This window comes from Hydra vulgaris, chromosome 03 (assembly GCF_038396675.1).
Source record: "Hydra vulgaris chromosome 03, alternate assembly HydraT2T_AEP".
Taxonomy (NCBI): domain Eukaryota; kingdom Metazoa; phylum Cnidaria; class Hydrozoa; order Anthoathecata; family Hydridae; genus Hydra; species Hydra vulgaris.
This window is the reverse complement of record NC_088922.1, coordinates 28272740-28290197: the sequence shown is the minus strand read 5'-3', so window position 1 is coordinate 28290197 and position 17458 is coordinate 28272740. Positions and strand designations below refer to the sequence as shown.

The 17458-nt window shown below is 26.1% G+C and overlaps 1 protein-coding gene and 1 non-coding gene across 2 annotated transcripts; one reads left to right on the top strand and one right to left on the bottom strand.

Annotated features, from left to right (window-relative positions):
• Positions 1-9034: 9034 nt before the first annotated feature.
• On the bottom strand, positions 9035-11471 carry LOC136078065 (uncharacterized). Its single transcript, XM_065792869.1, has 2 exons — positions 10924-11471; positions 9035-10635 (listed from the first exon to the last, which is right to left on the bottom strand). Exon 2 carries the CDS (start codon positions 10102-10104, stop codon positions 9043-9045), a length of 1062 nt encoding a protein of 353 aa, XP_065648941.1. The 5' UTR covers positions 10105-10635; positions 10924-11471; the 3' UTR covers positions 9035-9042.
• Positions 11447-15429, top strand: LOC100206750 (uncharacterized). The gene is made up of 2 exons (XR_010637493.1): positions 11447-11755; positions 13422-15429. It is a non-coding gene; the product is annotated as an uncharacterized LOC100206750 (transcript).
• Positions 15430-17458: the final 2029 nt, after the last annotated feature.

The window sequence follows — 17458 nt, the reverse complement described above, 5'->3', positions numbered from 1 at the left end:
ATAATCTATATGATACTAATTTGTGATCTTTTAAATTTTTTATATCTAAATTATTAACATTTTCATACCATAAAAATCGTATGAATTCGCGATGTTTCTCAGATATTGAAATGTTCAAAAAGGCTTTTCCAATATCTGCAATAAATGCTATCTTATTTGCACGAAAACGTATCAAAACTCCATATAAAAGAATTGTTAAAGAAGGTCCTGAATGTAAACAATCATTTAGCGAGGGACCTGAGTTTGTTGCACTCGCATCAAATACAATGCGCATCTTAGTTGTAACTTTATCTTCTCTTATAACTGGTCTATGAGGTAAATAGTGAACAAGTCCAACCTTAGATTTATTACTTAAAACTTGTTCTACCGTTTCATTTAATAATTGTTCTTTTATAATATCATTATATGAATCAAAAAATTTTGCATCATTTAAAAACTTTTTCTTTAATGATTTGAATCTCTTTAAACATAAATTATAATTATCGCATAACAAAGGATGATTCTCCTTAAAGGGTAGTTCTATAGTATACTTATTATTTTCAAATTAAATGCTTTTGCGAAAATGCTAGACAACTAGATTGTCACTAATATTATCTTCGCTTTTATTCCAAATAATTGAAAACATATCTTTTAAAAACGTTTTATCATTATATAATTCGACTTTTGAAACATGCGAAGACAGAACAAAAAAATCTACTTTATTATTATTCTTAACCGTGATTGGACCACTGACTAAGTATCCTTCCTTAGATTTTATTGCAATTGGGCCTTCAAACCCTCTTATTATCTTATTTTCAATTATTGACCAATAGTAATCGGCACCTAATAAAATATCAACTTCTAAATATTCATTATCTCTATGATAATCTTCTAGTTTTAAGTATTTTAAATGATTATAATTTCTACACGCAGTTTCTATATACTGGCCATTTAACGAAGAACAAATTTTTATTACAAAACATATAATTTCAATATCGACTCCGTCATTACTTTGAACATAAACTTTAACTCCATGTAAAATTTTATTTGTAATATTATTTCTGAAAGTTTTGATATTAATTTTTTTAGAATCTATTGTTTTTAAATTTAATTTTTTACATAATGAAGACGTAATTTAACTAAATTGGGAACAGTTATCAAAAAGAAGGCGACAATAATTATATCGGGAATTATTTTTTTTAACTTTTATCCAGGCTGTCTGGAGTAAAATACGTTGATTAATTTTAGAAGAAACATCAGCAACAGCTGTTAACTGTCCTCTTTTAAAGTTATTAAGATATTTATTATTTTCTTTTAAACTATCACAAATAGATATATGGTGAGGCTTGTCACACTTAAAACACCGAAAATTTGATCTACAATTTTTACTCGAGTGACTCTCACGTAGACAACGAAAGCAACATCTTTTTTCAATTAAAATATTTTCCCTAGCTAAAACATCAGTCACTAAATTACAATGAGATTTATGATTTTTTTAAACAATAAACACATGTAATTAAGTTTGTAGAAAAATTTTGATTACGGAAATTATTTTGCCTTAAATTCTGGTTCAACTTGTTACTAAACCGATTTTCTGTCCTGTAAGCGTATAAAGTATTTGCAGTTATGGGATTTCTAAAATTTTCATAATTACTACGTGTATTTTATCTGGCACTTATTTAATTTTTTCATATTTCTAAAACGTTAATTATATTCCAAGCTTGACTTCCGTTTAATTCTCTATTTATAGTTAAATTTAATTCTTCTGGGAATTTTTCTAATAAGATAGGAATTAAAATTGATCCATACATATTTTCATCTGATTTTCCAAACTCCGAATTTGTATAAGTATTGTATCAAACATTTTCCTTAATTCGTTTATATTTCTAACATCCTTAATTTTTTCTAGTGACAACAATTTTTTCTTATGAATTGAAATTAATAATTGCTTATTGGAAAATCTATTTTTTAATATATTTAAAGCTACTGAATAGTTTCATTAGATAAGGCTAATCCTGTAATTGCAGATAAGGCCTGACCTTTAACTAAATTTCAAAGATAAGTCATTTTTTGTATATCAGACAATTCCCTATTCCTATTTATAGCGCAATCAAAATTTTCATAATAAGTTTGCCAATTTTCTTGTTTACCGTCAAAGATTTCTAATTTAAGACCGGAAGCCTAACTGTCTTGCTAATAAACTTATTCGAACTTATATCATCTACATTAATGTAGATATTAATGTAGATTATTAATAAAGATAATTATCTTTATTAATAAAATCTTCTATACTTAAAATAGATCGCTTATAAAAAATGGTAAAGTCTGTACTCGTAATTTCTTTTTGTTCTAACTCCTCCACCTCAATATAGACCTCAGATGATATCGTCGGGAATAGTGCATATTCGCGTAACTAGCATTGGATACTATATTTGGATATTAATAATTTTAACAACAAATATCTGTTGTTAACATTACAAAAAACATGAATAATATTCTTTATACTAAAATGAAACCAAAATCTGTTTCAACAGATTTTGGTTTCATTTTTTAAACTTTTCCAGTAAAAAAAATGTACTAAAGATACGCGGTATTTTCCATTGCCAATTACGCGGTTTTGCACTATTCCTGACGATATATCGCAATCAAACTGTGTAATTTTTAAATACTTATCAATGACTGTATTTTTCAGACTCATCAACTCATTCAAACAATCTCCGTGCAAACCACCAACCATAAGATTGTTAGCTTGCTCGATAACCCGCCTGACTGAATTGACGGCCACCGCTCGTCCTCTACGTTTATTAGCAAGATTAGACATAATAAGATTAGGAATGAAATAAATTATATATATATATATATATATATATATATATATATATATATATATATATATATATATATATATATATATATATATATATATATATATATATATATATATATGTATATATATATGTATATATATATATATATATATATATATATATATATATATATATATATATATATATATATATATATATATATATATATATATATATATATATAAATGTTATATGGTTTTAAATACAACTGCATGGCCTTTTCAAATTAATTAAATAGTTTTGTGTATAATTATACTTAATAAATGAATCTTATGAACCTCAATTCTTAATAATATCTCAAATAATTTTCTTAATAATATCTTAAATAATTTTATTAATAATATCTTAAATAATTTTATTAATAATATCTTAAATAATTTTATTAATAATATCTTAAATAATTTTATTAATAATATCTTAAATAATTTTATTAATAATATCTTAAATAATTTTATTAATAATATCTTAAATGATTTTATTAATAATATCTTAAATAATTTTATTAATAATATCTTAAATAATTTTATTAATAATATCTTAAATAGTTTTATTAATAATATCTTAAATAATTTTATTAATAATATCTTAAATAATTTTATTAATAATATCTTAAATAATTTTATTAATAATATCTTAAATAATTTTATTAATAATATCTTAAATAATTTTATTAATAATATCTTAAATAATTTTATTAATAATATCTTAAATAATTTTATTAATAATATCTTAAATAATTTTATTAATAATATCTTAAATAATTTTATTAATAATATCTTAAATAATTTTATTAATATCGAGATTATACTGCCAGAATGCACTATTTTTTGTTGGTTTTGAGTTAAGTCAACATAAACACTCATTATTATATGCTTTATCACTTCCAAAACGCACGAGACCTTATATTCTGTATATAATACCAAGTTATCTATCATTCCAAATATACAATGGGAATATACACCATTGCATGAAAAAAAAACTTTTTCATTTAACTGCCATTATCTCAAAACAATTAAAAATGACTTGGTGCGTTCTGGAAGTATACCCTCGATATATTCTTAACTAAATTCCTTCAGTATCTTAAATAAATTTCCTTATTGATAAGTGAAATAGATATTTCAAAACAACAATAAAATGCAATTATCACATAAATAACTATAATTAAGGAATAATAATTTGTAGTTAACGATCGACAAACGATCCAAAAGTTACAACTTAGTTTTAAATAATTCCTAGACGCGTTTTAAAGCTTAGAAAATTATTAGCTGAAACTTTTTTTTATTTTTGTTGTTACCTTTACTATTATTAAAAACTTTTTTCTTCTATTTTCTTGGTATCGTTCAAATTCGTGTTATGGATATAAACTGTATCGAAAAATTATTCTCTAAAATGCTTGAAAAGCAAAAAATCGACATCCTAAACGAAACTAGAAAATTATTATAAGATCACGAAAAAATATTTGCTTCCATAACAGCTGCAAACATGAAAATTATTACTGAACGACTTGATAAGAATGATAAAGATAATATTGATAACTCAAATAAAATAATTGCCATTACAAACGAGCTTAAACTAACAAATAAAACCGTGACGTTGTTGGTATACCACTGAATTCAGTTACCGGTAACTGAATTCAGTGAAATGCAATTAAAGTGCAAAAATTCTTCGAAGATTTACTTGGATTGAAAAATATAAAAATTGAACGGGCCCATAGGAATGTGGATTAGAGACTCAAAAAAGATTAGAACAATTGTTATAAAACTTCTAAATTATAAAGTTGCTATTTTTAAAAAATGTCCAAAAATTAAATGGAAAAAAAGTTTACGTTAATGAGGATTACTGCGCAGAAACAATATTAATAAAAAAAGATCTAAAAGAGCGAATGAAGAAGGAACGAGAGCATGGCAAGTTTGCAATAATATCTTACGATAAACTAATCGTTCGTGAGTGGATTCGAAAGGAAAAGTAATTGTTTTATTTATTCACTTATATTTGTTACCTTAAATTTATATTTTTAAAATGGAAACTAATCGATTATTTAGGAATAATTTTGATAATAGCGCTTTTAATAACATTGACATAACTAATCTTGAACCTTTCCTAATAAACAAATATATACCGTTAAAAAATCAATCAGATGTAGATATTAAATTTTATAATGATGAGGAGGGATTTTTAAACATAAGTCCTTATTACTATAGTTCAGATATCTCAAGTATTACTGCTGACATAAATTCAACTCCATTATCTATCCTACACTTTAATATAAGAAGCGTCCAAAAAAAAATTTTGAGAAATTTAAACAATTTTTATTTACCGTCAAAATTAACTTTCAAAATAATTTTGACGCTAAATAAAAATTGTTTATTTAGCGTCAAATATTATTAAGTTGGAAATTAGAATTGTGCATTTTATCCACAACTCCTAAGATTTCAAACTACACAAAAATAATTTTGCTGTTATGCATGATTTTGAATTGTTATCAATTGAAGTTGTAAACAAAACTTGAAAGAAAGCAGTTGTACACGTCATATACGCCTTCTGGTAATAAAAAAGTATTTAACAAACAAATTAAAAGCCTAATTATAAGCGAAGAATTATGTGGCAAATGCGTTTACTTCGTAGACGATCTGAATTTAGATTTACTTGAATACAACAAAAACAAAGACGTCAGAACTTTTTTCAATATTATGTTTCAAAATAGATTTATATCAACTATAAATAAACCTACTCGAATTACAAAAAATACTGCTACTTTAATTGATCAAATTATAATTAATAATTTCAAAAACATAAAAATTAAAACTAGAATATTTATTACATATCTGATCATTTTCCGGTTTTTATAACAGCACAAAAATCGTTAAATCAACCTTCTAAAAAAGTAAAAACTAAAAAACGAGTAATTAAGGACGCTTCTCTAGTGAAATTTATTAGCCTTTTATCGACAACAAACTGGGAATCTGTTATGAAAACAAAAAATGTAAATGAAGCTAAATTTTATCATATATTTGAATGTCACTACAATAAAGCATTCCCAATAACAACTAAATTTATTAAAACAAAAACTCTACAAATCCCTGGATAATCATAAAATCTTCGAAAAAAAAAGCAACGATTGTATGAGAAGTTCATTAAAAAAAGAACTTTTAAAAATGAAACAAACTATAAAAACTATAATCGCCTTTTTGTGACGATTGTAAAGCGCTCAAAAAAGTTTTACTATAGCAGCCAATTGCTAACTACAAAAATGATATACAAAAAACTTGGAACATAATAAAAGAGGTTATAGGTAAAAAAGATATGAATATTAGTCGTTTACCAAAAAAACTAATTATAAATGACTGTGAAATTATTAACGACGCAATAATTGCTAATTCGTTTAATCATGCATTTGTTAGCACAGGTCCAAGTTTAGCATCTCTAGCATCAAGTTTAGCAATCTTTAGCATCACCCGTGTCGTCGGCCCTGTAAAATGAGCTAGCAACAAGCTAATAGCAGCTTGTAATAAAAAAAATATTAAGTTATTTAACCACAAAGATTGATAGCTACATTTCTTTAGCTTAACGTTAGCAAAATCTAAAGATTTTATCTATAGATAAAATAGGATATAATTCAGCTACGAATATTAAGGTATTAATTATTCAGTATTGGCTATCAAAAAAAAAAACGTTATATATGTTGAATACATAAATTAATATGCCTAATTTAAAGATATTTATAACTTAAAGATATTGTAATATTATGTTTTTCAAATTTACGCATTTTTAATTATGTTTTTAAATTCTATTTTTGCAATTTCTTTTCATCTACATAAACTAGTATTGATTAATTAAAAAGATTATATGTTCAATGCAAATTAAAAAATTATTTTATGATTATTATCACGTTATTGCTATTTTGTTTAACTATATTGGCTAAACAGCTTGCATAGTTCAGAAAATATAAGAGTTTGTATACTGAGATTTAATTAAGCACTTGGTTTCGTGGATTTATAATCATGACATTTTTGTTTAAGCTAATCTTGTCATAAACTTCCAGGAAGCTTGAGCAAAAAATGATGTTTGGCTAAAACTCTTCTATCACAAATTTTATACTAAAAGCTACAAAAAATTATAGTTGTATACTTTTTATCACATCACTTAATAGTATTAATACCATTAATACTATTATTAATACATTAATACATTTATACATCACCTAATAGTATTAATACCATTATCACAACAATTAATACCAATTAATACCATTATCACAACATCTTTTATTTATTGATTAAATAGGAGGAAGATGATAATTCGGACATAAGTTTAGTAATTTATTTGAGGAGAGCTGATAATTCAGACAGATATTTTTAAACTATTTTTACATAATTATATAACTAATTTAATCAGTTAGTTTAAATAGAAATTATCCAACTATCAACTAATTATTGATTAGGTTAAAGTTGTAGACTTTTTATCATTTAATATCTTTGATCACACCATCTTACACTGAGTGATTTACAAGGGGGAGGAATTAAAGTTTATTTATCTAGTAACTAAAATTTGTGTTTTTCTATTCATAAATGATAACATTACTGATGATAACATTACTGATGTATACTAAGGAATAGGGAAAAGAAATTCAGGGTACATTTCATTTACATGCTTGCAGTCTTAACTATAACATTACTGATGATAACATTACTGATGTATACTATTTTTGTTTACAAAATATTTGTATAAATTATATTAAAATTTGAATTTAAATAATTTAATCATAATTAATTAATTATAAATAAAAAATAATAGATAAACATAGACGAGTTTCCGTGCGTGATTTTTTGGAAATGCCCTTAAATGTGAACTTTATTACAAAAATGATAAAAAGTGAATATTTATTCAAATATTTCAGTACCATGCGCTTACTCCAGATGTAAAATATTCGTATTCAATGGCGTAAAACAGAGGGAGGAGGAGGAGGGGGAGCGGAGGAGGCGATAACCCCCACCCCAACTAAAGCACTAGGGGGGGGGGGGGCAGACCCTGCATTTAGCCCCCCCTTCCCCTCCCCCATTTCCTAAACAGTTTTTAAAAAAATTTTATGATAGCAACAGCAGAATTATCATTTTCCAGTCTTCAATGAATAAATCATAATTAAACATCACCATGGAAAAGTATATCCATAAAACTGTTTAAGATACTATCGCACACTAACTATTTTTTAAATAAAGTGCTGGCAAAAGATGACTAATCACGTTAAAAATATGATTAATCACGTTGTGTGTGATAAATAAATATTATCTATTTTGCTGCATCGTACGAAATTCAGGATCTTTTTCCTTTTTAACATACGTTTTCAGCCCCCTCCCCAACTTTTGTGACCTTCCAACGCCACTGTTCGTATTATTATTATTTTTTCTATATTTTCTTTAAATACCCTAGAGGCATGTTTTCTGCGGTATAGCAAATCAAAAATCCGAAAAACCCTTTCATGCTTGAGTGTGTTGTGATATGTACCGTAGCGTGGGGTAATCGAGCACCATTTTAATAGCTTTTTTCAAAATAAAATAAAAACTTGTAGTTAATTTTAAAAAGTGAGATATGTTATTTTAGTTCTACATTAAACCTTTCGTAGAGGTACATTGGATTTAAGAAAAAATATAAAGCGAAGAACTTATGTTAAAAAATATATGGGTGCGCATTTACCCCACGATTTGGGGTAAACGAGCACCTAATAATTTTTTTGATAAAGTTATTGAGTTTGTAAATAAAGGCTTGTCTCTCTCTCTCTCTCTCTCTCTCTCTCTATATATATATATATATATATACATATATATATATATATATTTATATATATATATATATACACATATTTAAAAAAATAAGATTTAAAAATTTGTAGACATTCTATTTTGGGGGATCTTTGGGACGCAGGCCACGGCCTAGTTTCACCTATTGGTAATTTTATTTATGGCTTTATTTGGTATTAGCTTTTTGGTTAATTTGGCTCTGTATGTATATTTATCAAATATGTATGTGTGTGTGTATATATATATATATATATATATATATATATATATATATATATATATATATATATATATATATATATATATATATATATATATATATATATATATATATATATATATATATATATATATAAATTAGTAAAAAACACTTATCTAACTTTTTTCTTCTACTTTATATTTCACCATTGCTGGATCATCAGGAAGAGTTTATCAGTGAACTCTTCCGGAAGATGTTTTATGATTGATTTTCTTTCTGTTACAAAGTAATCAGGAACTTGTGGTTCTTTGAAGGAGATGATACTTGTGTTTGTAGTATCAAAATCTCGTCTAAAGTATTTAATATTCCAATTGTTATCTTTTTCTATATTTACAACTTGGCCTACAAAGTGATAGGGTGTCTTTTTTCCTTCAAACCTTACAACAACATAAGAACCCTCTGCTAATAAATATTCAGAGGTTGCAATCACTCCAGGATTACACATTCCTTTAGAGCAAAGAGAATCTAATTCGTAAGCGCTTTCATTTGAGTAGTTGTCACACTTTTTTTGCATGTGTGCTTGTTTTTGATGGAAAAGCGAATCTTCAAGGTCATAATCATCATATAAATTACTTTTTTCAGTAAATAAATCTTTTTTTTTTAATATTTCACTTTTTTCTTTCTGTATACCATCAGATTTCTTATCAGAAGCTTCTTGTAGGTCAATATACATCTTGGAGCTAGAAGGTATATCATAATCAATTAATTCTTTAAAAGTATTCAAATTTAATTTTGAATTTCTTTCTTGTCTTTCTATATTTAAGGATTCATTTAGTTGAGTATTCTTTATTTTGATTAGCTTGTGTTTTGATTGGAATTTAGAAGCAGAGGAACCTGTTGCAACATCTTCTAGTGAAACACTTTTTCCTGGTGAAACCTTAACTTTTTCCCCACGCACTACTGCTCCAGGCTTTTTAGCAGAAGCTTGTCGAAGTTCTGCAAGACGTTCAAAAAATAATGGGGATACTAAGTTCTGAGAAGATTTAGATATGTCTGTCCTTAAATTCTTGTCAATAATTTTTTTTCTGTTTAGTGGGTAGATACCAGATGTTTTGAACCCAGTTACAGCAAACTCTTGTATGTGATTCATATTAGTTAAGAGATTAAGGAGCAATCTTGGAAAAACATTTTTTGGTAGAGATGTATGAAATCTTCCTTCACCAATTTTCCATTCAGTAATTATTTTTCTGAATGTTGATTTCATTGGTCCATAAATTTATGGTTGAATATTTTTTATCGTATCTTCTAAGTTGTTAAAAAATCTATTAACAGAGTCACATGAAATTGCAGCACGCTTTCTACAAATATTTTGACATGCTCGATAAGACAAAACACTTTTATGCTGCTCTAAAAATGACCTTACCCAATCATCACCAGGCAAATTTTCATTAAAAAATGGGCAGTTTCTTCCAGATTTGTTAGGAAACTTTGTACAAATAATTTGAGGTCTATTTTATCAAATGCATAGCCAAAATCACTAAAAATTGCAATGTATTGTGCAATCGACGTCTCCTCGTCTGGTTGCAATGAAGTCTTTCAACCAACCACACTACTTTTGCGTAAACCACTAATATGACACCTTAAAGTTCTGTGTAATATGTTTAGTAGCATTGCCACACGTTTACAAGGTTCTCCATCATTAACAAGTTGGATAGCTCTTTTAAGTTCACTATTAGTGTAAGTTTTGGACTGATTTTGAGTTGATTTTATATAGTTTCTCACCATTTCCACAAATCTGTTATAAAAAAGTGAAAAATATGAGCTAAAAACTCAAATTATTTGTATCTTTAAGTATTAATTTTATTATTAAAAGTATTATAAGATTAAAAACCAGTAAATTCAAAAGGTGCTCATTTACCCCATATAAAAGTGCTCAATTACCCCACCTTACTTTAAACACATATATTTTATGAACAATTTATTTATAAGACTTGAAAACTTATACAAGTTTACTGCAATATATGAATGGTATACTAAAAACAAAATTCAAAATTCTAAGAAAGTTTTAACTACAAATGCTTACCCTTAGTGTTTCCAGTTAATAGTTTTGACGGGATTCTATGAATGTACACCGTGATATAATTAACTTGTTATTGGTTACTTATTTCCTTCCAAAAGAACTGTATTTAACAACTTATACTTTCTTAAAGTTACTTTATGTATTTTTAGCTTGAAAATGAACTAAGCATTATTAATAAATGTTTTATTTGTCTTTTAAAATGAATATGTTAACGGGTGCGCGATTACCCCGTGAAGTGCTCGATTACCCCACGCTACGGTATGGTATGATTTTGGATGACTATTTATACTCGCGCCACTCTTTTAAAGTTTAACATTTTTACATTTTTTGAGTTTTTGCAGGCATTTTCAAACAATCGGCTTTTTTATCTGTACCGATTGTGCGCATTTTTTTTTACTATTATTTTTGTTAACTGGTGGTATTTTAAAAGGCCGTTGCTACTTAAAGCGCAATGCGCTCTATGCAGCCATATGCTGCTCGGAGCGCAATACTTTTTACGCATGCGCTAAATCTTGTTGATGTTTTGTTCAATTTTGACGTGTTTGCTTTTATTTTGCGATAATTTTTTCGTATTCTTTTCGTTCAAAATAATGTCGCTAAAGGTTAATGATACTTTCTTATCCTGGGATGAATTTTTTCGAGTAGTTGAAATACACTGTAATGAAACATTCCAACCCATGGTTAAACATGGTTGCAAGCTATCGGTAACAGCTAATGCTAAGATTAAACTCGACCAAAAACCTTATCCTGAAATGTTTAAATACGTGTACTATAATTTAATTTGCACACATGGAGGATTCAATTCAAGCCAAGGAATAGGGAAAAGAAATTCAGGGTACATTTCATTTACATGCTTGCAGTCTTAACTATAACACACGTATATTGTAAATATATTTCATCAATGAACTTTACAATGTTCTTGTAAAAACAACTGGTCATAGAAATCCTAGAAATATTATTGAATTTTATTTGGTCATGGAACTCCTAAATTTCCATTGAAAGTCATGGAACTTTTTATAAATTATCTTTATTTTTTTCTACTTGTGATATTTTTAGGATATTTGCAAGGAAAAGTACTAGTATGTCTAGTCTAAGTCTATTTTGAAAAAGATAATTTTGCAATGTAAGTTTTAGATTATTATTGTATTACAATCAGTCAGGTCAGGTCACCCTTTTTAGAAGAAAATTAGTTTAAATTTTAGTATTTATCAAAATATCATTTTAATTAATAAAAACACACTTTTAAATTTTGTTTGAGTTTGTATCAATCAATCATTTATTGTCAGGTGTCCTGCTACTGGTAACATGTAATCCAGTACAACTTGTTTCATAGGATCAACGCATAGTCTAGTATAGTTTCAGTTTAAGTAACATGGGAATTGGAACAATAAGTCATGAGTTGGGCAAGAAACATCTGAGAAAGGCAGAAGAAACTCAAACTGTTCACTTAGATCATGTACTGGTTTAAGTGAGTTGTTTAAAGTTATGTTTATGGATAGCGAAATCGACCAAGTGGCAACTGCTAAGTGCATGACAAGTCCTGAATATTATACTCTAGTTTTTTTTAAAAAAAGTCCATGAAGAGTCATGGAAAAGTAATAAAAAGTCATAGAAAAATCATGGAATTTCATTTTCAAATTTAAAGTGATCAAAGTGGCCACCCTGTAAAACCCTAATATATTCTTTATGTACTTTTGTGTGTATGAAAGTAACTAATAAAAACAATTTTTTTGCATTTTAAAAACAAATATTAATGTATAAGTGTGCACAAACTCTTAAATGTTTCATATATATATATATATATATATATATATATATATATATATATATATATATATATATATATATATATATATATATATATATATATATATATATATATATGAAACATTTAAGAGTTTGTGCACACTTATAAATATACATTAATATTTGTTTTTAAAATGCAAAAAAATTGTTTATATTAGTTACTTTCATAAATATTTAAGCTTATAGATCAAAAACGTATAAAATTAGAAGATTCAAGAGCATTTCAGCATTTTTGATTAAACTTTTTTTTTGTTGTCATTTTAGATCAGCCAAAAATAACTGTCCAGCCAAAATTTATGCTGCTTTAACAAAAGATAGAACAAAGATAGTTGTTAAACAAATGATAGAAACATTTGTTTAACAATTAGAAAATAGAAAAATTTGTTTTATTATACATGAATGATATTTTATCATTTTTTGTATATTTAATTTTGTAAATCTGTCTTTAAAGTTCTGCTTTTCACTGTGTATAGTTTAATATACAAAAAACTTTAATTTAACGTTTTTTAAAATTTAAATTGTTTAAATAAGATGAATAAATAAAATGCTACAATAATGTTGTGCAATGAAAAACAAAAAAGTACAGAGTGAATAGCTTTTTTTTAAAACCCTAAAGTTACATATTTAAATTAATTATGAAAAAAGTAATTTTTAGCATCGTATAACCTGATTAAATAAACTATTTTACTTTTCAGATCAAGATCTTTACAAGCGCTATGTCCAAAATAGAAAGCTATCAAATGAAGAGAAGGCTAAAGTTAAAGAACTGAGTCGTCTTGGTGTTACTACTAAAGTAATTGCTGATGAAATGAGAAAAAGTACAGGAAAATCCATTATAAATAAGGACATTTGGAAAATCAAGGATAAAATTCCTCAAGAAGTAAAAACATAATTATTTTATTACATAAATTGTTATTTTTATAATTACATATATGTATACATATATGTACCTACTACCTACTGTCTCAACAACAGTAATATGCCACTGGTATCATTTTTATGCGTGGATGGGAATGGATTTTCCCATATAATTGCTTTTGTTTTAATTGCCAATGAGTCAGAAGTGATGCTTGGTCAAATTTTTAAAACCTTTAAAGCTTATAATACTTCTTGGAATTCCATTAAAACATTTATGATAGACAAAGATATGAGTGAATTAACAACACTGGAGCAAAATTTTCCTAATAGTTTTTGTGAAATTTGTTTGTTTCATGTTAAAAAAGCTTTCAAGAAAAAGATTGCAGACTTATCATGTACCACTGATGTTAAAAGAAAAATTTCTGTATACCTGGATACACTTTGTCATTCAAGAGATCAGTCAATATTTGAAAAACAGAAACAGTTGCTTTTGTCTCATGATGAGTGCTTTGCAGAATACTTTTTAAATAACTGGGATCATATGCGTGATCGTTGGGTTTTTTATAAACGAGCAACACATTTAAACTTTGGCGACACTACTAATAATAGAATAGAATCTTATCATCAGAAATTGAAAAGTGTAATAACTCACCCAATAGATTTATATCAGTGTCTTGATAAAATATTTTTTTTTAAATGACATGTTTTTAGAGGAGTGCAAATTCAAGCAATTTAAAAGTTTAACCAAAAAATACTTTTCTGAGTTGTCCTACCTTCACAACATAATTACACCATATGCTATAAAACATGTATCGCTTGAGCTTGTAAAAAGTACACAATATGATTTAATTTTGCAATCTAACAATACTCACAATGTGATTATTGGTGAAAACACTTATATAGTGAGTGAAAAGTTGTGTAAATTTTTTATGAATATGTGTTTGCCCTGTCGTCATCTTATTGCTGTTTCCCAATTTTGGGTAATGAAAAGTTGAGTTTAGATCGGTTTATTCCAAGATGGCATGTTGCGAATAATAATTTTGAAGGCTCACCTATTCCATATGAAAATACTAAAGTAGAGAATTCTAATTCGAGAACTCCAGCACTAGACAAAATTCAGAAATATAAACTTATCAAGGTTTGCTCTGATAAGCTAGTAAACAAAATGGTGGAATTTGGTACAGAAACGTTCCAGTATTATCTAAAGCAGTTAGATAAAATTAAAGAGATGATTAGTTATGGCAAAAGATTTGAAATTTTCATTGAAGATCAACAAGTATCAGATAATAAGACAACTTCTATCTCATCCGAAAGCTTTGCAGTGGCTCCTGGAAGTTCCAGTAGTTCAGTAAACAATGATCCTATGGAATCTTCTAATAAAAATACAATTATGAATGAATATCAAGATATTGAATTCTTTGTCAAAAATAATGAAGATCCATTCATTGATGACCATGTAAAAGATGAAGTCACTGGATTAGAGGATAATCATATTGATTTTACGACTGAAAGTATATATCAACAAGAACAGATAAATGAGTCTTTAGATGTCCAAAGGTTAAAACTTATTAAACCACTACTTAAAGTTGCTAAGAGAGGCAGGCCTAGGGGTTCTGGCCAAACAGCGTTAGGGTTAATTAAAAAAACAGTAAAAAGGAAATGCTGCTTTTGCAAAAAGTGTCATCCAGATAAGAATTTACGGAAGGGATTAAAAACAAAATGGATGAAATGCACCAAATGTGTCAGATATTTTCATGATGTGTGCTTAGGAGATAAGCCTCTACATGATTTACATCTATGTTTATTTTGCATTAGTTAAATAGAGAATAGTTAATAATAACAATACTTTTTCTTTGTGTTTTTTATATAATAATTTCAATAAAGTTTCATTATAGTTTAGAAGGAAAACCCTCATATAAAATTCTCATTTTCAAGTGAAGAGTTTATTTTGAAGATTTGGTATGAGCAAAAAGTAACAAAACAACTAATAATAACAAGTAACTTTAAATACAAACATCTAAAAAAAAATCAATTATTATAAATTTGCTTAAAAACAATAAATTACATAAAAATTATTTTTTAAAGTAAACAATATTTAAAGTGGTACATTAAAACAAAGTTATTCATATCACATTTTGAAAATAAACTCTTTATATAATCAAGGATAGTTTGAATTCCAAAAACATACGATTGTAAATGTTTAGTTTAAATTTTCCATTATTTAAGAAATTATTCAATGTAGTACCATCTAAGCTACACAATTGTGGAGCTGTAAACATTAAATTAAAAAATTTCACTTATTTTATTTTAGATATTGATAACAACATTTGGTTACCATATAATTTGATTATAATATTTAAGATTAGTACTGACAAACCATTATGGTATGCCAGCATTGATTTAAAATATTTATGAACAGGACTTTGGCATTTCAAACAGATTTTGCAATCTACATAAATGTAAGCAAATATCTTTCATTAATTTACTTAAAAATTTTTTATCTTGTTCATATTTTAAAAAATGGGATGTATATTCCCTTATTTTTGTTAGTAAAATATACAAATATATGTGTGTGTCAATTTTATTTTAAGGCTGTCAATTTGATCTAAATATAACATTATCTTTGATCTAAATATAATAAATATTATGCATTTTAAAGTCAAGCATGTACAACTAAAAAATACTGTAATATACAAATTTAGTTAATAATACAAATTTAGTTGGTAAAAAAAGAGTTAATTGTAAATTATATTTCGGTGCTTACTATTGTTGGTTTTCAATGTACGATTATTTGTAATGAAATAATTTTAAAGTTTGATTATTTTATTAATTATGATTAAAAAATTGATTATATATAAGTTTAATGTAAATGAATATATCAAGTTTCCATGAAAAAGGTTGTAACAATTCAAAGGCTGGAGTTAATATTGTTTTTATTATAAGTAACGTCATTTCAATCAAATTTTAATAATTAAGATTTTAATGATTCTTTACTATAATTTTTAAAGTTCCTGCGGTATAAATTATGACTGTGTGGTCATAATTTATACCGAAAATAATTTGTCTAACTCGCAAAGTCAGAGTTAGACTGTATCAGATCCATGGTAAAATCACCAAGTAAAAAGGATCCACCACCAGAAGATTCAGTTGGTGTGTGCTCAAAATTATAATTTTGAATAACTATTTGATGTGTGGAAGGAGATTTTTTTTTTTAACCTTGATACTGTAATTCTAATAATGCTATATTCAAAACTAAATAATGATATGTTCAGATCAAGTGCCTTCGAAAAGAGGATATGTTTAAATGGAAAAAGGACAGAGTTTATGATGTCAAAGTTACAAGAACAAAATTTATTGATGTTGTTATATTAGCAATCTACATCAAAATATTCAATTATTAGTATTATTGCAATTTATACCAATAAAATTTTTATTAAAGTTAATAATATACTTTTTATATACATTATTATAAGAAACTTAAAAAATATATATTAAATATGTATTATTGCTATTATTATTACTAATAACTGTATTAAATGTAATATTTTCTGAAATTGTGTCATTGACAATCAAATTTGCTCTGTCAGTCACTATATGGCTCATTATCTTGTGTTTTCTTTGGAAAATCATATTGTTATCATTATTTTAAAAATAGTGAATTTATGTTTATTTCAAAACAAAAATTAAATATACAATAGGTATGTTACATGAAATTTTTAAATTCATCAAATTCTGGGTTGTTATATATCATTAAAAAGAGCTTCATTTCAATATTCCAAAAGTGAAAAAATTTTCAAAATTGAACCACCCTACAAAAAGTTATGACGTTTTAAGTACCGATTTTTTGATATTAGGATTTGTTGAAGAAACTGTG

Excerpts from the sequence above, each read along its gene's own strand:
- LOC136078065 (XM_065792869.1), bottom strand. The coding sequence starts at position 10,104 with ATGAAATCAACATTCAGAAAAATAATTACTGAATGGAAAATTGGTGAA.